Source organism: Schistocerca serialis, chromosome 5 (assembly GCF_023864345.2).
Source record: "Schistocerca serialis cubense isolate TAMUIC-IGC-003099 chromosome 5, iqSchSeri2.2, whole genome shotgun sequence".
NCBI classification, from domain to species: domain Eukaryota; kingdom Metazoa; phylum Arthropoda; class Insecta; order Orthoptera; family Acrididae; genus Schistocerca; species Schistocerca serialis.
In genome coordinates, this window is record NC_064642.1 from 388144877 (window position 1) to 388169462 (window position 24586).

The 24586-nt window shown below is 42.2% G+C and overlaps 2 protein-coding genes across 6 annotated transcripts in view; one reads left to right on the forward strand and one right to left on the reverse strand.

Annotated features, from left to right (window-relative positions):
• Positions 1 to 24586, reverse strand: part of LOC126480816 (neuroparsin-A) — a 153461-nt gene that overhangs the window by 97290 nt on the left and 31585 nt on the right. The gene's annotated exons all lie outside the window — the stretch shown is intronic.
• The window catches only part of LOC126480813 (uncharacterized), a 222204-nt gene that overhangs the window by 18327 nt on the left and 179291 nt on the right, over positions 1 to 24586 (forward strand). For both annotated transcript variants that reach the window (XM_050104141.1, XM_050104140.1), the window contains exon 3: positions 13647 to 13811. In XM_050104141.1, coding sequence (XP_049960098.1) covers positions 13647 to 13811 — 165 coding nt within the window. The remainder of the gene's footprint in view (positions 1 to 13646; positions 13812 to 24586) is intronic.

Consider the following 24586-nt stretch of genomic DNA (forward strand, 5'->3'; position numbering starts at 1 on the left):
TCATCCTTGTCTTTACGCATTATCATCCATAAATCACTTTCATATAAGGATAAATCAGACAAAGACTTTCAAAGAATAATTTCTAACAATTAAATTTACCAACGATAATAATGTCGGCCTAAGAAATTAATTAAAATTGATACCAATGCTGGGATTCAAATCACGCTGTGCTGCTTACTAGGCAGATGCGCTAGCAGTTACGCCACACTGATACCACGCTTATAGTTAGAGTGTCAGTGTGGTGTAATGGCCAGCGCATCTGCCTAGTAAGTAGGACACCTGGGTTTGAATCCCGGCATTGGTACTAATTTTAATTCATTGCTTCAGCCTACATGATTATCGTCGGTAAATACGAAACTCAATGTCTTAGGAGCCATATGTAATTAAATGAGCGTTTGGTGTTTACGTATTTTTCTTCTTCAGAATCGCTTTTCATCATATTCCCAATCTTTGTGTTACAACGGGTGTTTCAAAATGAATACAAGGGTTTTAAACCTTTGTACCATTTATTAAATTCGACTTACAAATATAAATTGATTTATATTATTTATTAACATTGCAGACTGACCCATCGCCTTGGTAACTATGGTGGATCATTTGCTACTACAAAGTAGTAGAAAGCTGCAGAGACAGTTTCTTCGTCGTTTTCTACAGCTTCTCTGAGTACTGTTATTTTGTCTTTTGCAGAATTACATTGTTAATTTTAAAAAGTACATGTGATACAGAAAGTACATTTAGGAAAAGGCAAACAAATTTTGCTATATTATTAAGAAGAAATTAACCCACTAAAGGGAAGATTTATATGATAAAAGAGGCCGGCTGATGTGGCCGAGCGGTTCTAGGCGCCTCAGGCTGGAACCGCGCGACGGCTACGGTCGCAGATTCGAATCCTGCCTCGGTCATAGATGTGTGTGATATCCTTAGGTTAGTTAGGTTTAAGTAGTTCTAAGTCTAGGGGACTGATGACCTAAGCTGTTAAGTCCCATAGTGGTCAGAGCCATTTGATTTGATAAAAGAGGTCCATTACCTTGGCTATTCCAATTAAGAGAAATTTTGTAAACATTTCGAGATTGTGTGACCTATTACACTATGGTTACCGTTATTATAAATAACACGTCAAATGAAAGACCAGTTCAAACAGTTTTTCTTACAAGTGTTCAGGGTGAGTACTATTCGTCAAACGGCACACATCGAACCGATAGGGGAGTTGGCGATTCGTTTCCAAACCTTGATCAGTGTGTCTGGTGTAATTGTTGAAACAACAGCTTCAGTCCTGTTTTTTAAATCGGGTAGATCAGCTGGTAGCGGAGACACATACACATGATCCTGTAGCCAATGGTAAAAATCACATGGTGCCAGCTCGGCTGAACGTGGGGGCCCACCGAGACAAGCTCTGTCGTCCGAACCCTCGTAGACAATACAACGGTGGATTACAACGTCGTTTAACCAATCGCATATTGAGTTATGCCACTGAGGTGATGCACCATCTTACTGCCAAATAAAGTACTCTGATCCAGTTTCTTCCAACAGAGGAAAGAGCCATAGTTCTAGCGCATCAAGACAAGAAACATCAGTTACAGTTCCTCGACCTAAAAGGAAAGGCCCATAAACTTTCCATCGGGATGTGGTACAAAAAACATTCAGTTTAGAGGAGAGTCGTTGCAGCTGCATCATTCAATGAGAATATGCCGGCCGCCACATGCGCACATTGTTTGTGTTCACAATTACTCTTGGGTGGAATGTCCATTCATAACTGAGGATGACACGACCCAGAAAATCTTTTTATTAAAATTGAAACTCCTCCAGCTGTACTTAAGATTTTATATTCATTTGGTCAAATAAATATAAAATCTTAAGTACAGCTGGAGGAGTTTCATTTTTAATAAAAATTATACCAGCTGTGTCCCACCATAATCCAATTTAAATATGGATGTACGAAGACAGAAAGTCTTTGTTATGGAGTAACATTTCGTTCGCAGAGTTGACACGCAAACCGTAGCCTGTAGACTTTAGAGTCTGTAACAACTGCGCACAGGTATACAAATATAACTGTTCGATTGTTCTTTCATTTGATTAATTATTTATAATTATAAGTTGAATGTAATATTTGCTGCAAAGCCTTAAAAACCCGATGTTTTATTTGAAAATCAGCTCGCATCTTCTTTATTTCTGTCATCTCCAGATATGTTGCTGCCTATATAGCGACACTAGTCCATTACCTTTATCATCTTACTTCCTAAACTAATTCTCTCAGCATTGCCTGCTTTAATTCGAATTCACTTCATGACCCTTGTTTAACTTTTGTTGGTGTTCACCTTATTTCCTCTTTTTTTAAGACGCTATCAATTCCATTCAACTGATCTCATTAGACCTTTGCGGTCTCTTGCACAATTACAATATCATCAGAAATTTAAGCTTTTACTTATTCTTTCTGAATTTCAACTCATTCACCAGATTTTCCCTTGAGTTCCTCCACTGCTTGATGTACTTATTGAATAACATAGGGGATAAGCTACAACTCCATCTCACTCCCTTCTTCACTATTGCCTCTCTTTTATGACATTCGCCTCTTACAGCTGTAGTTTTTGTACAAGTTGTAGATAACCTTTCACTCCCTGCGTTTTATCTGTGATACCTGCAGAATTGAACAGGTGTATTCCACTCTATTTTATTAGAAGCTTTTTCTTATTATACACGTATATCAATCTATTTGTTTGCTACTCCTCGTAAAAAAGAAATCAGCTGATAAATACTAAGTTAAGATTAAAAAGGAAGCCTCTCAATCCCACTTTTAATGTATGGTACAGTATGGAAGACAACTGATGATAAACGCTTGGGGAAATTTGAACCACTTCACATGTGACACTAAGGAAGGATGATACGTCAAGTAATTAAACCACGAGGTGTGTCAGAAAAGTAATGAGACTGACAACACTGAGCAAACTGGCAACGCTGTGTAGTTGTACCGGTGTAGACCGGTGTATTCATCCCTGACAGATGTTCAGTCCGAGTTTCAGCTCAGTGCAGCTACCAGGTGATCTTTAAGAAGGTTATCAGTGAAGTTGTGTTTTTGTTGTGTGTTACGAAAATGGAACAGCGGAATTTAGAGCAACATTATGCAATCAAGTTTTGTGTTAAGCTTGGGGAATCCGGGAGTGTAACCTTTGAAAAGTTGAAACACACTTATCGGGAACGTTCCCTATTGAGAGCACAAGTTATTCGCTGACACAAATCATTTACCCAAAAGGAGGTACAGGATCTTCGTCAGGTCATATTTGTTTGGCTGGCGAAATGTGGAACTGAAATGTTTAAAATCTTTACTCACTGACACTTGAAGAAAGCCGATTTGCATAAAAGGCTACGTACGTATCCGTAGAAATGGTTCAGATAAAATTTAACGACTCGCACGGAAGCATAGAATCAGTCAATCTGCCCACACTCCTTCCGCTAACGTGGAACGTGAATAAACTTTAACATATACCCCGATCCACACACTTCACATTTATCCGTACAGAATATCGAGGAAGAGGACGTAAATGTTATGTAAATTGAGTTAATTTACGCACTATTAGCCCATTTTTGTTTTAATGCATTTAAAAATGGCATGTACGAGGCAACGGCTTATGTCAACAGTAATGTATATTTTATGGGCGACATCGTCGCCATAAACCCAATAGTTTTTGCAGCGTCTGCAGATGATATTTCCAATTCTCGAATAAGCCGTCTGAAATAAATTGACTGAAATAGAGATTTTGTATGAAGGAAAACTTTATTTACTTTTTTACAGGTATTTGTTGTAAAACCATCAGCCTCAAAATCTGTGGTGACTGGTCGAGTCTGATGTGTATTCATAGAGACCATTGTAGCTCTGGTCCCATTGCAGTTCTTTCCCGAGTGTTACTTGACTTAGTCTTACAGTGTCCAGAAATCTAGTACGTTAAATTTCATTTATCATTAAAAACGTCAACATGCGGAAATGAGAGATTGTAGGGACATTTGTTTTTGTGAAAATTAATGGAAGCCTTCGCATCGTAGAGAACTTACTTTCTCCGGTCATGAAGATGCACTTGGAGTTATGAATCAACTGGAGCGTTTTCTCCGCGGGGTACATCTGTGAAATTGCCTGTAGGGCACTGTGGGAATCGGATAAAATGAGGAAATTCTTCACGCCTCAGTAACTCCAGTGCCTAAAGGCTCGTATACAGCTCTGCACTGCAGACCGTCAAATTCGGTTGATAGGCGAATTCTGGAACACAGTCAGGGAAAACAACTGATGATTCAGGGTTCTCATCACTTTCGACCAATGCTAGAATGGCTCCTCAAATAGCCTTTGGTCACTCCGTTCCTTAATCCTTCTCCGTCTTACCCAGTGTCCCTTCTCTAATGAATCTGAGCCACTGATCTCCTTGCATAGCAGTTTCCCGTCACCGTAGCCGAAGTCGCTACCGCACGATGGTGTGGTGGCGCTCGATTCTTAGGCTGAAACGGTTCGAATCTTGGCCTATATTTGGCCGGCCAGAGGAGGAGAGTTGATCACGTAAAGTTCCTGGTCACCAGTCTTTACCCCAATGTACTGGATTAAACTCCAGACCCGTGCACACTCATGAAATGAGGTCATGTGAAACCACTGATGGCGATCCGTCTGTCGGATAGGGATCTTCAGCTAGGCGGCCCATTCAGTGCTGTTCGAGAGGAATGGACTACATACCGGCTTAGGGTTTCAACCTCTACCTTCTCTTCATTCACAACAACACTGACCAACGCTACGCTGCGGAAGCACTCGTCACAGTCATTCAGACGACACAGGTACACACGTAAGAGATCGGAAGTAGGCAACGGCAAGCCGCCTCCACTATGATCTTGCGTGGAACAGCGATGCATGAATCCTGCATCTACTCTGCTGCGCTTATTCCCTGGGTATGGAACTACTTTGATTTTGTGTGGCACTAATCACAAATATGCAGACGACTTGCAACGGATGTGCCCTGCGCCACGTGACGTCACTTGGCGTTAGCGGCGACCGTGACGTAGGGCGGTAAACAAAAGAAGCGAGACCGAAATAAGGCGGGGCGGCCGACGACCTGCTTACCGAAATAGCCGCGACACAGAATATGCCCGCTGCCCACCCGGATATATGTTGCGTCGCCACGCGTCGCGCAGACGGCCAACGGTCTTCCCGGTAGACGCGCGTGGCAAAACAAGCAGTGCGTCACCGATAACCAGAAACAGCTAAAATAACTTATTATTTGTACGGTGGAGATTGTTCGCTACGAAATCAGCGTCGCTGTCGTATTATCCTAAGACATAGTTCGGAAAGGTACTTATAAAGCACCTGTACCAAAGTCTTCGTATATTTCTAAAAAAATCCAAACGCAAATTGACACAAAACTGTTACGAATAACGGGACGCCGTCCACAGGTCCTGGCGGGATCACCGGGACCGACCGACCGCCGTGTCGTCCTTTGCCGAAGGTGTCATTGGATGCGGTATGGAGGTGTGTAGGTTCGGCACACCGCTCTCCAGGCCGTCGTCAATTTTTGATACCTGGAACCGCTACTGCTCGGCGAAGTAGCTCCTCAATTTGCAGTCCAAATGTCTATAGTAGTGTTCTCCGGCGGTGGAGCAAGCTCAGAACCGGGGGAAAATAGTTCAATCACAATGTAAACGTAATCCAAAATGTATCGAACTCTGCTATACACATAAGCCTTCATAGCGAAATATGATGTGTAGCTTTACATGCTGACACACACACACACACACACACACACACACACACACACACACACACACACACACACACACAAATACGTACACGCACACAGGGTACGTGTTTTAAGCATTAAAGATTGGTGTCGTAAGTTCCGATGTGAATGCTTCTATTAATAGTCACAACCTCTCACCTATGTAAGTTAGATTCACTGGTGTTTTAGAAATAATCAAATTTAACGTGCGAGACTTCTGCACAATGCAAGACTAACTAGGAAACATCACCAGCTTGACCTCGTATTTTAAGAAGAAAAAAGTACACTTGCAAGATTTTACTCCCAGAAATCGATCGCATCCGAAAATTTGAATAATAATTCTGATAGTATGGACTGATGAGCTTCGGGAAGGAGAGTTTTTTAAACTTTCGTGCGGAAAGGTAGTTTGACACTCGCTCCGTACCACTGCACTCGCATAATCCCCGAACGCAAAGTACTGTACAGTGGAGTAAGAGATTTGTGAATTACTATCTCGCATTGGTAACATGCTTTATTGATTGTATCAAAGTGAGCTCTCGGTAGACGGTGCCAGATACCTGTTTGCTTTGAACATTTTTATGTTCTGATCCACAACTGCAGTGAAAAATAATGATACGAATTAGCGTGTGATTAAAGAACTAGCATGGCGCTATTTAATTATTAAAATTGCTGTTACGTTTTATTTTCTTTGATTTTGAAACTGTTAATGAGAAGCATTTTTGCAGGTCCTTCACCGCGAATGTCACGATTAAATTGAAAAACGGAAGTCATTTTGCTTCGCTTCATAACAGCTCTTCAGTTACATAGGTTTAATCACTTGCAATTTGAGGCGTATATATAACTACAGAATAGTAATACTAGAATACTGTTATAATAGTATTGAATGTGTGAGTGCTTGAGGCTGTCATATTATGTATTGTGTTTTTCGCGTAGAATAACGTGTCTTCGAGCATGTTTTCTAAACGCATTTGGCAGTTGTCTCCACCACTCATCTTCTTTTCCCTCACTTTCAACATACCGCAAGCAGGAGGGCTCTGGTTGCCAATCCACTGTGTAGTACTTCCAGCTCGGGAATTAAGCGGCTGCAATGAGGCGGAGCGAGTAACAAACAACTGGTGTGCGAGGAAGTTTAAAATGCTCTATTTCAGGAGTTCATAACTGCGTACTATCAGAATTATGGCCCAAATTTTCGCGCGGGAACGACTGTGCTTTTTTTCTTTCTTTTTTAAAAAAGGATATGAGTTGAAACTGGTGAGGTTTCCTTGTAAGTGAAATAACACTCTGGAAAGAAAAGCAAAATATATACGCTACATGGGACCATAGCTACAATGGTTTCTATGAACAGACTCCAATGATTCGTTGAATGACCACAGTCTTTCCGGCTGGTGGTCTTCAAAACGATAATTATAAAGAAGTAAATAAATGTCTTCCTTCGTAAAAATCACTGCTTTAGCTAACTTATTTAACAGTCGTCTTATTCGAGAGTTGGAAATATCGGCTGCAGAAACCGACATTATTTGGTGACTGGCTGTCTCAAATAGTGTATTACATTCACTCTAACTTCACAAATGAGAATTCCACTGGTCTAGGCATTGCCACACGAACGGGCTGCACTCAGCCTCGTGATGCCAGCGGAAAGCTACTTGACTGATTGTGGGAAGCAGATGCTTCAAGACCTGGGAAACTAAAAACGGCAGGTAGAGGGGTGTGCTCACACCTTGCCCTCCATACCGTATCCAAATGGCGCCATTGTCAGAGGATGACAATCGGTCAGGGTTGGAACGAGGATGTGCCATTAAATAAGTAACTCCCGTGTCCTCACCATGGCCTGTACCACTCAACAAAAATCCCCATGGCCTAATGGAGTAATTATACAGGGTGATTCAAAAAGAATACCACAACTTTAAAAATGTTTATTTAATGAAAGAAACATAATATAACCTTCTGTTATACATCATCACAAAGAGTATTTAAAAAGGTTTTTTTTTTCACTCAAAAACAAGTTCAGAGATGTTCAATATGGCCCCCTCCAGACACACGAGCAATATCAACCCGATACTCCAACTCGTTCCACACTCTCTGTAGCATATCAGGCGTAACAGTTTGGATAGCTGCTGTTATTTCTCGTTTCAAATCATCAATGGTGGCTGGGAGAGGTGGCCGAAACACCATATCCTTAACATACCCCCATAAGAAAAAATCGCAGGGGGTAAGATTAGGGCTTCTTGGAGGCCAGTGATGAAGTGCTCTGTCACGGGTTGCCTGGCGGCCGATCCATCGCCTCGGGTAGTTGACGTTCAGGTTTCATAACTAACCTTTTTCGTAGGACTCTCCATACAGTTGATTGTGGAATTTGCAGCTCTCTGCTAGCTCTGCGAGTCGATTTTCCTGGGCTGCGAACAAATGCTTGCTGGATGCGTGCTACATTTTCATCACTCGTTCTCGGCCGTCCAGAACTTTTCCCTTTGCACAAACACCCATTCTCTGTAAACTGTTTATACCAACGTTTAATACACCACCTATCAGGAGGTTTAACACCATAATTCGTTCGAAATGCACGCTGAACAACTGTCGTCGATTCACTTCTGCTGTACTCAATAACACAAAAAGCTTTCTGTTGAGCGGTCGCCATCTTAGCATCAACTGACGCTGACGCCTAGTCAACAGCGCCTCAAGCGAACAAATGTACAACTAAATGAAACTTTATAGCTCCCTTAATTCGCCGACAGATAGTGCTTAGCTCTGCCTTTTGTCGTTGCAGAGTTTTAAATTCCTAAAGTTGTGGTATTCTTTTTGAATCACCCTGTACTTCACCTGGCGGTTGTAACGCAAGCGGATACATAGTTGGCTGCACTACAGCGCTATACTGCTTGCAAGACCAGACAAGACATCAAGCTGCATGTTAGTGCGTTAGAGAATCTTATCCGAAATTGTTCAGGTTCATCATATATCATGAACAGTTACCACTGGGTGTAGTAGCTGGTGTTTTCATTGCGATATCGAAGCAAAATCTTCAGATACTAGAACGACGTGGAAGATCGTTTATTTGCCTAGTTTCCAATAGGATGAATCAATAAGATGACGCTTTTTTGCGCTGCTGCTGAAACTACAAACCGCGAATTTGTTCTTAAAGTCACCATATGCTATTGTTTTCTTAGCATGGCACCGTCGACTGTGCTGACAGCCCTGTTTCTAGGAAGGAGCTCTTTAAAATCAAAGCCCATTTACGTAACTGATTTTTCATATAATTAACTAGTTTGGCTCTGCCTAATCCCATGAACTGCAGCAGAGATGGTGTTCACGGATGAAAGTGAAGAAAGACTGAAACGCATTTCAGAAATCTTAGCAGTTACTTTCGGAGACAGCTATATTAAATTAAATGATATACAAATCAAGTTTCGGATCTGAAGCAAATAAAATATCAGGTGTGACATGTTGTTGAATGAACATACCAGGTGAGAAGGGATATTGCATGTAGTGGGCAAAATGGGACGTATAATATACGACAGATATATCAGTCACAATCAGCAATTTACAAAAGACGAGGTTGACACTGATAAAGCAGGAAGCGAGTGCTTCTGCATGTAAACTTGAGATTGATTGAAGAAAAATTAGTGTAGCGTCTCGATATGTGGTGCTACATCAAATCATCATGAATCGTATCGACACAAAAATCCATTAATAATACAAAAATCAAGAGAACACAAGAATTGTGAAATGTCGTTAGAGAAAGAAGAGTTCTTTTGAGAGATGTTTTTGTAACGCACACATACAGAACAAGCAGTTGATGAAAACGTAAGATGAAAAAGGACAACAATCTAATATAACAGCTAGGTATCCTGAGCTGCAACGTGCTAACGTAATCCAGAAGCTGTCTGAAAAATCACTTTCATGGAAACATTGCAGCGAATTCCGGGAGTACCTGTAAAGGCTCGACGCTTACTGTAGGGATAGTCAGTTGATCCTCAACACAAACAAGTGAAACGCATTGCGTATAAATAGATTATTGTATGATCGCGTGATTGTAGGACAAACACTGGAAGCAGTCACGTCTGTTAAATATCTGCGATATTTAAAGTAGAACTACCAAATAAAACTAACCATCGATAAGGCAGATTCACTCGAAAGATCCTCAGAAAGTGTTGTACACCCAAGGAGGTTACACAAATACCTGAATGTTGCTCGTCAGCCGGTAATCCCTGTCGTATAGGAAACACAGTAGATGCGAAGAAGAGCAGCGTATTTCGTTACAGGGTCATTTAGTAAGCGGGAAAATTCTTTTCTGTAAAAGTTTGTTTTTCAGCATGTGAATTTGTATGACTTTTCTGTAGTGTAGTAACGACTGGAGCTTGATAAAACCACAGCATTGGAGAAACAAATTTGGTGGTTCCGTGGTCCCAGTGCATGATATGCTACTGCCATTTTAACCGTCTTTCCCAGGAGACAATTGCTCCTGTGCTTCTTAAGCCGTGTGTTAATGCGTCTATTCGTAGTTCCAATGTACACTTTACCGCGCTGCGTGTGATGTAGGACCTTTGTGGTGTACAAGTATTGACGCACATTCCTTGTTGTTCGAAACGCAGTGTCAATGGTGTGTGTTCTTAGCACTATGCTGTTGCAACGTATGACTGTTTTTACGAATGGGAGCAAATTTTTCCCTTTACTCGGTTCTTTTTCAGTGGACGCTGCTGACCTTTTACATCTACCTCCATTTACACTCCACAAGCCATCTTACGGTGTGTGGCTGAGGACACCTTTGGCATCAGTATCGTATTCCTCATTCTGTGTTCCATTCACGAATGGTGCGTTGGAAGAATGACTTCCGTATAAACTCTAGCGTCTCTGATTTTTTCGTCGTGGTCATTTTGCGAAACGTACGCAGGAGGAAGTAATATGTTGCTCGACTCTTCTTCGAATGTACACTCTCAGAATTCCGACATTAAACTTCTTCGAGATACTCAACGCAACTCTTGTAGCACCGACCACGGCGTCTGTTCAGTATCGTTGTAACGTTCTGTCGCCTACTAAACGATACCGTGACAAAAAGTGCCGCTCTTTGGTGTATCTTCTCTCTCTCTTCAGTTAAACATAAAAGATAAGGTTCCTACACTGATCAACAATACTGAAGAAACGGTCGAATAAGTGCCTTGTAAGCCACTTCATGCTTCGAATGAATCTCTGCCTGACATCTGCTAAGCCTGTAATTTGTTTCATTATGGTCATTCAACTGCCGGTCGCTCCGCGTATTTACGGTTTTTACTGTTTCCACAGATTTTTCAACTTAGCGTAACCGAACAGTCCTATTTATGAGCAATATGTGCCATTTATTTAGGTTCACGGTCAACTGCCAGTGCTTGTACCAATTATACATCCTCTTCAGGTGTTTCTTCATTTCTTTACTGTCTCCTGGCTTTGGAAATTTCCTTCAGACAACAGTGTCGTCTGCTAAAAGCCTCAAAGAACTTCCTACATTAAACTTCCTAGCAGATTAAAACTGTGTGCCGGACCGAGACTCGAACTCGGGTCCTTTGCCATTCGCGGGCAAGTTCTCTACCAATTGAGCTACCCAAGCACGACTCACGACCCGTCCTCACAGATTTAATTTCGCCAGTACCTCGTTTCCTACCTTCCAAACTTCGCAGAAGCTCTCTTGCAAACAGTTCTCATCTGTCTCCGCTGAAGAGTGAAAATTTCATTCTGGAAACATCCTCCAGGCTGTGGCTAAGCCATGTCTCGCATTATCCTTTCTTCCAGGAGTGCTAGTTCTGCAAGGTATGCAGGAGAGCTTCTGCGGAATTTGGAAGGTAGGAGACGAGGTACTGGCGGTATTAAAGCTGTGAGGACTGGGAATGAGTCGTGCTTGGGTAGCTCAGTCGGTAGAGCACTTGCCCGCGAAAGGCAAAGGTTCCGATTTCTCGTCTCGGTCCGGCACGCAGTTTTAATCTGCCAGGAAGTTTCATATCAGCGCAGACTCCGCTGTAGAGTGAAAATTTCATTCTGGAAATTTCCTACATTACCCGTTAGATCATATGTACGGGCTGACCCTCCCACATTTACAATTGTGTTTGAGCAGATATTTGCAAATTAGTTTTGTAGATAGAATCAGCCCAAACAAATAGTGTTCATCATGTCTTTCATGCGACGCTTATTGTCGACTGAAAGCATCAGTTTGTTTCCCGTTATAAACAAAATTATTTTGAAACAGGACGGTCGCAGGTTCGAATCCTGCCTCGGGCATGTATGTGTGTGATGTCCTTAGATTAGTTCGGTTTAAGTAGTTCTACGTTCTAGGGGACTGATGACCTCAGAAGTTAAGTCCCATAGTGCTCAGAGCCATTTGAAGCATTTTTTTGAAACAGGAATTTTACGTCCTGTGCGACAAAGTAGTCAGAAATTAGTCTAATGTGATATTTGTTTCATTGATAAGTATTAACAGACACAATGAAACACACGAAGACTAACCAGTACTGCAGGAGTACTAGCCTGCGATGACCGCTACCGCCTTGCAGCAGCCCTGTTCAGTCGCTCCTGGAGTTCTGGTATCGATAAAAAGAATATCGCACTAATTTCGGGCCACTCTACTAAAAGGGCATGTAAAATTCCGGTTTAAAAATGATTTTATTCGTTAATGGAAACAAACCGATGCTTTCCGTCGACAATGGCCATGGCATGAAAGACCTGATGAGCAGTATTTGTTTAGATAGACTCAACCTACACACTGAAAAGTGGAAATTACTATTATCTGTTGAAACAGCAGAGAAAATGCGCCTGACGCATCACATATACAGGGTATAACGGGTATAATGGCAGATATTTCTATTGCTGAATGAGTACAGTGTACTGACATCAGTACATCAGTATTTACGTCATTTGGGTACTATTTATTATAACTATTACAAGTCATATGTGTAGTGTTGGCAGAAGAGCCAACACCGTGTTACTAGTGGAGGCCGAAATGCACGCGTTTTAGCTCACGCAGGCTGGCGTGAGGAGGGAAGGACTCTACTGACGTGAGGTCTGGAACATGACAAGGAATTAGAATTCAGAAAACGCACGTAATTAGTTTGATACTGAACTTCAATCCATTAATGATAAACGTCGCTCTTGACGGTACACGATTCACAATATTATCTGTTCAGAAGACATAGTAACTGAGGCGCCTTGCTAGGTCGTAGCAAATGACGTAGCTGAAGGCTATGCCAAACTGTCGTCTCTGCAAATGAGAGCGTATGTAGTCAGTGAACCATCGCTAGCAAAGTCGGCTGTACAACTGGGGCGAGTGCTAGGGAGTCTCTCTAGACCTGCGGCGCTCGGTCTGCAATCACTGATAGTGGCGACACGCGGGTTCGACGTATACTAACGGACCGCGGCCGATTTAAAGGCTACCACCTAGCAAGTGTGGTGTCTGGCGGTGACACCACAATATGTTTTTGGTCTGTGTAGTACCTCCAAGTAAATGTGGCAAGAGGAACCCATTAATGCTTATTTTTCCCCTGGATAGCAGGTGAGGTGTTGAAATGTGGGCGCATGGACGCAAAATAGCCGGTCTATACTGACAGGGGTAGTTCACTTATTGATGCTGCCACGACTGCACAGAAAACATCAGGCGGTAAATTACGTGACTTGTTTGCAGGAAAACTGTTCGGTACAGTGAAAAAAAAACTTATGTTTGTACATATTAAGGTATGTAAAAATATCTGCGCTTATACCTGTTACACTCTGTATTGTAAACGGTAATGAGCCTATAAGACACTCTTGGGGTACTCTAGAACTTCCCGTTACATCTGTAAATTTCGCCCCATTAAGAGTAATGTACTGAGCTCTATGTGTTAGACAGTATTGAACCCCGTCACAGATCTGGTCCGACTCTCTGGTACACAGGAGAGATGTGGTGGTGTGTTCCAGTGTGGTTGCTGTCGGCGGTGCTGCTGCTGCCGTACCTGGCCCGCGCCAGCCACGCGTCGCTGCTGTTCGGCGGCGTGGGGTTGGCCTACTCGTGCCTGGTGCTGCCCATGGTCATCTCGGCCAGCTACAAGTACCCCGTCAGGCCGCTGCTCTCCGCGCTCTATGGTGAGTACTGACCAATCACTACGCATGCGCAGACGTTCCCCACAACTAACGACGTGTGCGAGAACACCTACGGTGCTCCCTAGGTAGTCAATAATACACTGATGTGACAAAAGTCGTGGGATACCTCCTAATATCGTGTTGGACCTCTTTTTGCCAGTTGTAGTGCAGCAACGCGACGTGTCATGGACTCAACAAGTCGTTGGAAGTCCCCTACAGAAATATTGAGCCACGCTGTCTCTATCAAATGACTAAATGACTCCGCCTTCAGGCCACAAGTGGCCCATCGGCACCATCCGACCGCCGTGTCATCCTCAGCTGTGGATGCGGATAGGAGGAGCGTGTGATCAGCACACCGCTCTCCCGCTTGTTATGATGGTTTTCTGTGACCGGAGCCGCTACTCTTCGGTCGAGTAGCTCTTCACTTGGCATCACAAGGCTTAGTGCACCCCGAAAAATGGCAACAGCGCATTGCGGCCCGGATGGTCACCCATCCAATTGCGGGCCCTATCCGACAGCGCTTAAATTCGGTTATCTGACGAGAACCAGTGTATCCACTGCGGCAAGGCCGTTGCACGCTGTCTCTATAACGGTCCGTAATTGCAAGAGTGTTAACAGTGCAGCATTTTGTGCATGAATTGACCTCTTATTTATGTCCCATACACATTCGATATGATTTATGTAGAGTGATCTGGGTGGCCAAATCATTCGCTCGTCCAAAATGTTTTTCAAACCAATTACGAATAATTGAGGTCCAGTAACATGGCGCATTGTCCTCCACAAAAATTCCACCCTTGTTTGAGAACATGAGGTCGATGAACGGCTGCAAATGGTCTCCAAGTAGCCGAACATAGTCATTTCCAGTCAATAAACGGTTCCTTTTGACCAGAGCAGCCAGTCCATTCCATGTAAACGCAACCCACACCATTATGGAGTCCCCACTAGCTTGCATATTGCCTTGTTGACGATTCGGTCCCATGGCTTCGTGGGGTCTCTGCCACACTCTAACCCTACCATCAGCTTTTACCAACAGAAATTGGGACTCATCTGACCGGACCACGGTTTTCCAGTCGTCTGCTGTCCAACCAACATGGCCACGAGCCCTGGAGAGGCGCTGTAAATGATGTCGCCCTACGCTAGGAAAGACCACTTGTGTCGGTCATCGGCTGCCATAGCCCGTTAACGCCAATTTTCGCTGCACTGTCCTAACAGACACGTTCGTCCTACGTCCCATACTGATTTCTGCATTTATTTCACGTATTGTTGCTTCTCTTTTAACAGTGACACCTCTTCGAAGACGCTGCTGCTCTCGGTCGTTAAGTGATGGTCGCCGGCCTCTGTGTTGTCCGTGGTGCGAGGCAATGCCTGAAATTTGGTCTTCTAGGCACTCTCTTGGCACTGTGGATCTCTGAATACTGAATTCTCTAACGATTTCTGGAATGCAGTGTCCCATACGTCTAGCTGCAACTACCATTTCACGTTCAATATCTGATAATTCCCTTTGTGCAGCCATAATCATTCCGGAAATCTTTTCACATGAATCATCCGAGTACAAATGACAGCTTTGCCAATGCACTCCCCTTTTCTACCTCAAGTACGCGGTACTACCGCAATCGGTATATGTGCAGATTGCTATCCCATGGCTTTTATCACCTCACTGTAATGCATAATAATATTGTGGTTGGGAATTATGGCGATAAAGATGCTGCTGTTGTAATAATTGCTCTACTTTGTTGCAAATAGAAAGAAAGGTGGATAAAAAACTGGTCAAGGAACGTAAAAGGAGCAGTCACGAAAACGTGTTGAGAGAAGTGAGCTTGACCGAAAAAAAGAAGATTATCCTAACTCTCTGTATGTTAATGGTCCAACGTTTGATTATCCGCATGACCAGCAAGCAGATAAACCACAGGAATGACATCGTCGATATTTTTGGCACAGTTCTAAGACAATTGCTTTATTACTCCGCGTAGCCACTGTAACCGAGTAAGGTACTGCAGCACTGGATACGAATACACCGATGTTACTCACCATACAGTACGTTCTCAGTGCATCCACAGTCAAGACAAAACAGTGCAGTTAGTTCTGCAGCGTTAACAGACATCCAATACGGTAAGTTACGTATACGCAGTTGACTTGTAAACTGAAAATTCTAAATCAAAAGGGGTGTTGTGGCACCACTTTGTTCTGTCAGTGTGTAATAGCCCTACGATTTTAAACGCGATTGCATTAGTGTCATCGCAGTTGTCGTGTGATGCAGAACCTATCTGCAACATGTTTCTGAATTTTATTTATTTATTTATTTATTTCTATCATTTTACTGGTTGCATTTCCTGCCCAACTGGACAGGATGGGTGTCTTGGATCTCGGCCCACTGTTTACCTCAGATAATTTCAGCCGGATCTCAGCGAGCTCGGTAAATATCCCAATTGGAAATTCGTGACAAAATACTGGCAACTACTTATTTTACTTTACAAACAAGAGAACAGTCACCAAAACTTTCGTGTGAACTGAAAAATTGGAACTAGTTTAACCTGTTAGTGAAATAAAAATGTACCAGTCAAAAACATCAGAACGTAGGGTTTTGTGCATGTAATTGTTCGTATGAATCAAATAATAAGGTCGATGGGGATGAGCATTGGCTTTGACCCGTGACGTAATGATGCTGTGGCGTGTCGTGCCATTCATTTGCCAACAGACGTAGAACAAAGCACTGACAATATTAATTTTTTTTTTTACTGCAAGTTGTGGCGATAGAATGATCTGTGGCGTACGATGAGGTCTGAGTGTGTTTGAAGGATGACAGGTTGTGAGTTGTCGAAGCTAATGTCATGCGAATGACTTTAATTCTTGTTATGGCGTATATTTTACGCACACTGGGTTTTCATGAATGGCTTATGTACGTCACACTGATGACGTCAAGGATAAATTTAGACGCATGTTGTTGGCTGGTTTACTATTTCATGCCAACGAAACACTCGGTATGTATTCAGTGTATATGGTTGCCAGTTAGTCCGTCTGATAGGTTTCTTTTTTTCCATTCCCTGGCTGAATAGCTAAGATATACTGTGTATCTGACAGTCGGCCGATTAAAGCCCTTACAAATTTTCCATCAAATCCCATAGAATAGACCTGCCTGTGTTCCCCACTGGAAATATTTGGGACAGGATTTCTATCTCCAGCATTTGTATCCCGAACATAGCGTCCTACACAGTGATATAACGTGTCTTTCAATTCGTGTTTATCCGTTAGTGCATGTGAGAGACTGTAGTCGACTACGTGATCGAGACGCGTAGCACGTCTGTGAACGAGCATTATGACACTTTACAGCTCCCACATTCATAATTCATCTATGAGACTAGTTATAATATCGTATTTTCACGACGAAAAGAAAATGCTATTTTACTCTTCTCTTTTACATATCCAAACAGATGTGTTTATTGCTTTCCACTTTAATTTTTATTGATCGCGAGACTACGTATTTTTAGTTTTGCAGGTAAAGTTGAGTGCAAAAAATATCGCTGTTCAGATACAGAAATAAAACGGAAGTAAATAGTATTAATATTTCACCACGAAAATTTTAGCAGTTGACATCTCCACGTCTTCCACTACTGTGGAAACTGCAAGAAAATTACAGTCTAATCTCGGAACAGAATTTAATTCTATTACTTTCTATTTGGGTTCATTCTTGTCAACTAACAACGCCAATGTGTAATCTGGATAACTGCTTGCACCAACCGCAATAAAATATTTTCGGATATTTCTCCCAAAAATCATCGTCAGAAGCTTCTTTCAAACATTATTATTCCATTATGTCTGAGTTCTACGTTAAATGAAGATGTTAAATAGAACGTAGTGAACATACGTACAATGCAGTAAATATGAAATAAAAATATGAAGGAAGAATTCGGTAAAACATCATCATAATCTAAAAATGGGATGGATTCGAATGGCAAGTGCAAAAACCTACCGTAAATTAACTTCACACCAAAGGTACTAATAGAAGAGAAAAAGTGATTAAAACTGTGAACTAACAAAAGAGGATTTCATAAAATGCTAAACAAAGTTATGCCCTCCATAAACTATTCCTAACCGATGCTCGACTGAAAAACGAAAAAGAACTCATTTTAAGTTTTTCAAAATTACAACAAAGAAAGAAAGAAAAATTAGGCAATTGATGAGCTTAAGTAAGATTAGGTGTTAACGTCTCTTTCCAACGTCTCCATTGGACTCTGAGCACACTATTAGAGAAGTATTGGAGAGATGGTAGTCTTTTATCTGTTGAAGATAACTTTGCAGCATTCGCGTATAGCTGTATAGCAAAAGCACAGGAAACGTAAACAGTGACGAGCTTGGATTATCTTATTGATCCCCTGATCGCTAAAGCGGGTCACTTCCTCACAACTATGAGAAAGCGTACCTCACAATCCTTTATAAGAGACCAACACGCAAATCACGCTCGGATTGACGTAAGGAAGGCAACGGCCTGCAATCCTACTATGCCAGAGACCAAAGGGTTGTGTCACCATTCTGACATCATCGAAGTATATGGCTGTAATGTATCGGAGGAACTGCCCAAAATGCCGTCCAGACTCTTGTCTTGCACTTGCAGAGGAGTCGAGCACCACTTGGTACTGCTTCTAAGTGAAGAATTAGAGATCGAAACTAAGTCTCTTCGATAACTCCTAAAGTCTGTTGTGATTCGGAATTTAGGACAACAAGAGTCGGAGTAGATCCGCCACGGAGAAGTGGTTCTCAAGAATGTAGCTGCCCAAGGCGGCACAGCAATCAGCTAACGAGCTAACATGCCTCTGTTGTCTTATCTGTTCTGATGCAGCAGCAGCAACGTACAAACAGCAGTCAGTGACGCCGAGAAGTCTAACATGACGACGCATCTGTCAACCGGGGTCAACATTGCTGCATACAAAGTTGTCAACTGTGTTCTGCAAACTGGCAGTTATTGCAGTACCATCCAAGTAAGAGTTTTCGAGGTCTATTCATGGATATATCTTGGGAAGGAGGACTGCATGCAAAAGGTACGTTTTATTTCGCTATATAGTTCGACATATTGTTCGTTTTCAAAACAATTTCTATTACTTCCAGTGCAGCTCCTCATCTTTCGAAACCACCAATAGCATTCTTACAACTGGCGTCCAGAGACTGTACGAAATTATTAAATTACTTTATTGATTTAGCTCGGTCAGCTGATTTCAACCTCTTATCAACTTATTTTTTAGGTCTCTAATTTAGCTTCCGTCGTTTTCACCGAGTGAGCACACTGGACTCGCATTCGGAAGGACGACGGTTCAGACTCGCGTCGGCCATTCTGGTTTACGTATTCCGTAATTTCCCTAAATCGCTTCAAGCAAGTGCCGAGATGGTTCCTTTCGAAGGGCACTGCCGATTTTCTCCCCCATCCTTCTATAACCAGATGGGACCGATTACGTCGCTGTTTGGTCCCCTCCTCCAAATCAACCAACCATCGTTTTGCAATAGATGGCCGCCCGGCGTGGACGAGCGGTTCTAGGCGCTTAGTCTGGAACCACGCAACTGATACAGTTGCAGGTTCGAATCCTGCCTCGGGCATGGATGTGTGTGATGTCCTTAGGTTAGTTAGGTTTAAGTAGTTCTAAGTTCTAGGGGACTGATGACCTCAGATGTTAAGTTCCATAGTGCTCAGAGCCATTTGAACCATTTTTGCAATAGATGGCAGTTGCGGCAAATGGCGGGGAAGGTGGTAAATCGTGTCATACAGTAAGCTTAGGTACTTATAAACATAACAACATAAAAATATTAGTCGATTTGTGATTGCCTCATAAAGTTATTCTCGATTAAATATGCCAGTTCTCCCTTCTGGCATCTGAACATTTTCGTTGTCCTAGGCCTACAGGACGCCTTTGCCCATAGAAATTAGCCTATTTCACTTGTAGATGCAATACCAAGTCACACGTTGCAAGATGACTCGTTTTACTCACTTCTCTGGGATGAGACAGGCCATTTCCTTGTCACTTCTCAGTAACAGGGAGTAAAAACAGTGTACTCTGAATAGTTCATCCATTCTATTGGCTGTTGAGGTCCGTGGCTGTGGATTATTTTAAGAAATACAGCAACCAGCCCCCCCTTTTTCATATATTGTTGTTTCTGCCAATACGCATATGCCAACTGAAGACGGATGAATGCCCGAAAACGTATTGAAATCAATGAAAATACATAAATCAGTAGCTGGCTGTTGTATTTCTTAAAATAATGCATATCAGTTACCACCGTACAATGAAAAACAAAAAGCGGCCAACCATTCTCTACTTGAAAGAACGATTTTCTTGCAATGAGTTAATGTACCTTCATGTCCAAACGTCTACATCTGGTTTCATGGTGTGTTTTAAACATGATAAACATAAAGTGAGGCCAATAACAGTGTTACTGCAAAATCCTTCATTTCAGCATTTTTAAGCACTTTCACAGCTGCATCCACACTTCACAAACGAGTGTGAACTCCATGGCACAACTAGGGCTTCTCACTCCGTCCGTGTATGGAGACCAGGGACGAAGACAGTTTAAATGCATGAACGGTGTAATTGGTTTAATCTTGACTTCGGGATTCGTACGCGACTGATATAGTATCATCCTGGACGTAACTTAATAATGGTTCTCGAAAGTTTATGTGCAGGAATTGGCAAGATAATTGGCATCTGTTTTCTGTCAGTTCCGACCTATAAGCATTTCCGTGATGCTCTCCACTGAGTCAAATAAACCTCTGATCATTCGTGCTGCCCATTTTTTACGTGCGTTCAATATCCGCTGTTAGTCTTATTTGGTATGGGTCTAACAGACTAGAGCAATATTGTACGATGGGTCGCATGTGTTTTTGAAACAATTTCCCTTGTAGACTTTCTGCATATGTCTAGCATCATACCAATAAACTGCCAACTGCCTTACTTACGGCTGAGTAAATGCAATCATTCCATTCTGATCCCTACTATTTGTTACTCTTTGCTCACACCAGAGCATGCAAGTCTGAAAAATTTGCATTACGAAAATTACTTTGCCTATCCTTGGTTATTTCTGGCAAACTACAAGTGAGACGTACAATGTTTCTATATCATTTTACTACGAAAGGAGATGAACTATACGTCTGAGAATTAACACACCAACATTTGGTTATTCCACACTGACACGCCAAAACAAATGAAGGCGCTAACGTGTAGGTTAGACATAAGTATTTTATAATTTCAAAGTAGACGATGTAACGAGCTGTGTTACGTACATTTCGTTATTTCATAATTTGAAAGTATACAGTTTTATCAATATTTGTTACATAATGTGAAGAATACTAAGGATATCAAATGCTATTCACCCTAATCACAATTACACTTAGTAAGATTGTTTTGCCATCTACTGAATAGTAGAAAGCTTATCGTGAAAGAATGCAAAACATTAAGTTTGTTCCGCTAACTTGGAACGAAGCTAAAACGATTTCAAAGGAAATGGCATAGACAAATTAAACACGCACACTTTTGAACGAAGGTGAGAATACGCCAATAAACATTGACTGGGACTGCATGTTTAACAACCGTGTATAAACAATGCTCGGGGGAACTTGTCTCGATCTTATACTAACTAGTTACATCATCATATCAACTTTTAGACGTATGTCATATTTTTCGTGTCACCGTCCTGTATTAGTGATACAAAACCGTAAATTAGTCAAAATTATCTTTAATTTTTTTAATTTACACTATGTAATTAATTGGTATAATATTTTAATAAAAACAGTATATTGTAAAATTTTTGTCGTTTCTTTCATCCCAGATGGACGTTGACACACCCGTAAATGGCCGCGGTTGGTCAGACGACACAGTACCAGATATTTTTCTTCGTATTGTTCCCGTAACCAATATGGTGACCTCAAACATCAGATTTGCTCACATGAAAAAGGTCAGTCAGAAAGTCGTGACTTCTGGTGTCAACGGTCCAAATAACTTCTTGCTGCTAGCAAGTAGCGCTCATGCGTGACGGAGTTTCTTTCAGGCGAATGACCGTAATCTGTCCAGAAAGCCCTACGGGAAACACGGCTACCGCAGGGTCACCAGTATCCCAGCATGGTCGCAGCATAACCGCGAGATGAACTAAAATTAACAGTTCCGTGAATCGTGCAGCGCGCCACAATGGATCTGTCACGGGAAAATTGTTGCCTTCCTCGTTGCGTCTTATTAGCAGTAATCGCAGTGTTCTAGACCGTAAAACGTCGGAATGTTGGATCTCTGTAAGTACGATTACCTGGCTTCCGAATAGGTATTGCGCCCTTTAAGATACAATCCCAAAAGAAAGAAAGAAACAACTTTCAAATGAATTCACTTTTTCCCAGCATAATTGCAACCAACCCTCCCTCCAATTGCAACCAACCCTTCCAGTATTCAACTTCTGGATCCAAATCCTTTATCTAGGAAATATTACTAGGAGCCTACAAACGCCTTACAGTAGCAAGACCACACGTATCACCATGTCATTACTCTTAACCGTTTTCATTCTTCCTCAAAGTATTTTTAATTATTTTAATGAACAGATGTAGGGCAGTGTATTAAGGGAAATGTAAATGACAGATATATGGTAAAAAGGATTAAACTGTGTTCATAATCTTGGTTTTCTCGTAGAGCATGCTATGTCCTGTATTAAGACAATAATCTGCTACAGCAGATTTTACCACTTGGCCCAGGCGTGTTTATCAATGGTGTTTACCGCAACAGAATTGCACCGTGGCAAGTTTCTGGCCGTTATATGATATTCCACACAGATACGGAAACTCATATAAGCCTTGTTTCCTAAATAATTTATTAGTCATAACGACCTGAGGTGGGGGAAGCGGGAGGGAGATTTGTTGGAGTGTACATTGTGCTGAAATTACATCTGAATGTGAGAGTATATGACATCGATACAATTAGTGCATTCGGCTACAATATGCTCGAAAATAGCTAGTGAGTGACATATCTATTTCAATAATATGAGCACGATACGAGAGATAGAATGTTATTGTTCGAGATCCGGCACGTTATAGTGTCTCGGCTCGTTACTGCCAAATACCAGACCAGCTAGTAATGCGACAGAGGAGTTCCCAATTGGCAATGGATCGGAGCCGGCTATTGCCAATGCCTTACAACCAAGGAAAGCGTCCCGAAAAACTTGTCCCGAAATGGGTTATTGTAACTGTTTTTAATTTGATGGTAAAATCTTCTGAATCGTTACCGTGCGTCATATCTCTCCTTAAACGTCTTCAATGATCGACGTTGCGATCCATCCACTGAACGATCGAAACTGTGTGATCAGCTACTCCTGGCGCGATGCTGAGCTCCTGCCGTGCCATCCTCTGCCAGTGGTGACACTGAATGTGTGATGAAGGGGCAAGTGGTCGACACTTGGCTCTCTCAAAATATGATAGTTACTTAGTCAGTTAGATGATGATGATGATGTTGGGGTTGTGGGGCGCTCAACGGCGTGGTTATCAGCGCCCGTACAATTATCCAATCTTTGCTCAGTCCAATTTCGCCACTTTCCTGGATGATGATGAAATGATGAGGACAACACAAACACCCAGTCATCTCGAGGCATAGTCAGTTAGAGGTTTCATAGATAATTTGAACGATATTTTATCGAAACGATGTGGAACGAGTCATTTTACAGGATATATATACATGATTAGTTTAGGGCCATCTAAAAGTTTCTAAATGGCACAGTGACCTAAATTTAACATTATTGAACATATTATTTTTCAGTTCCAAGCATGCAACTACTAGTTTTGTACAGGTTACCACTTTTTAAATAAAAATTCGATTGTGGACTAGAAGTAGTTAATCAGGCGAAATGATTTTAGGTTAGCCGGCCGGTGTGGCCGTGCGGTTGAAGGCGCTTCAGTCTGGAGCCGCGTGACCGCTACGGACGCAGGTTCGAATCCTGCCTCAGGCATGGATGTGTGTGATGTCCTTGGGTTAGTTAGGTTTAAGTAGTTCTAAGTTCTAGGGGACTGATGACAACAGATGTTAAGTCCCATAGTGCTCAGAGCCATTTGAATCATTTTTTTTATTTTAGGTTAGATTTAAAACTTGCTTTACTATCTGTGAGACTTTCACGTTATTGCGGAAATGACAAAAAAACTCTGTTGAATTGCTTTCTGAACCACTGACATTATTGAATGTAAAAATGCAAAATACGTTAGGCGATTGATTCGCTTGTTTCCTAAACCAGCTTTTATACGAAGACTAAAAATAGCTGAACTAAATTGTTTGAGCAGTTCACGCCACGCCAGGTCAAGTTTCCGCATGTACACCCGCAAATTTGGAACTTTCACCGTTTTTTACAGACTCTGGAAACGTTATGTCTCGTTCAAGTAGCTCTTTAAACGGCCCTACATGTCTTAGTGCTCTGTGTACCGGTCTCCCATAACAAAATACCCTCTGACAGCACCGAGAATCGAACCCGCAGCCTCCACATGACAGAAATGCTGACTGCTTAACTACAGAGCTGGACTTATACCACTGTTATTAGGCGTATATAGATGTAGTTTCGCTTAAGAAGTGAGCGGCAGGTACCTAGGGGAGTTACTTGAGGCGTGGACTGATGACCAAAGGTCAACAGCACACCACGATCTGCTGGAATGCAGCAGCGACATGTCTCTTTGACAGCGCGGGGGGGGGGGGGGGGGGGGGGAGGGGGGGCGTGGCCATGAACCAGCAGCGCCGCGGCAGACATCTGCTTCAGATTCTTCCGCTGTGCCTCCCCAGTAGCATATC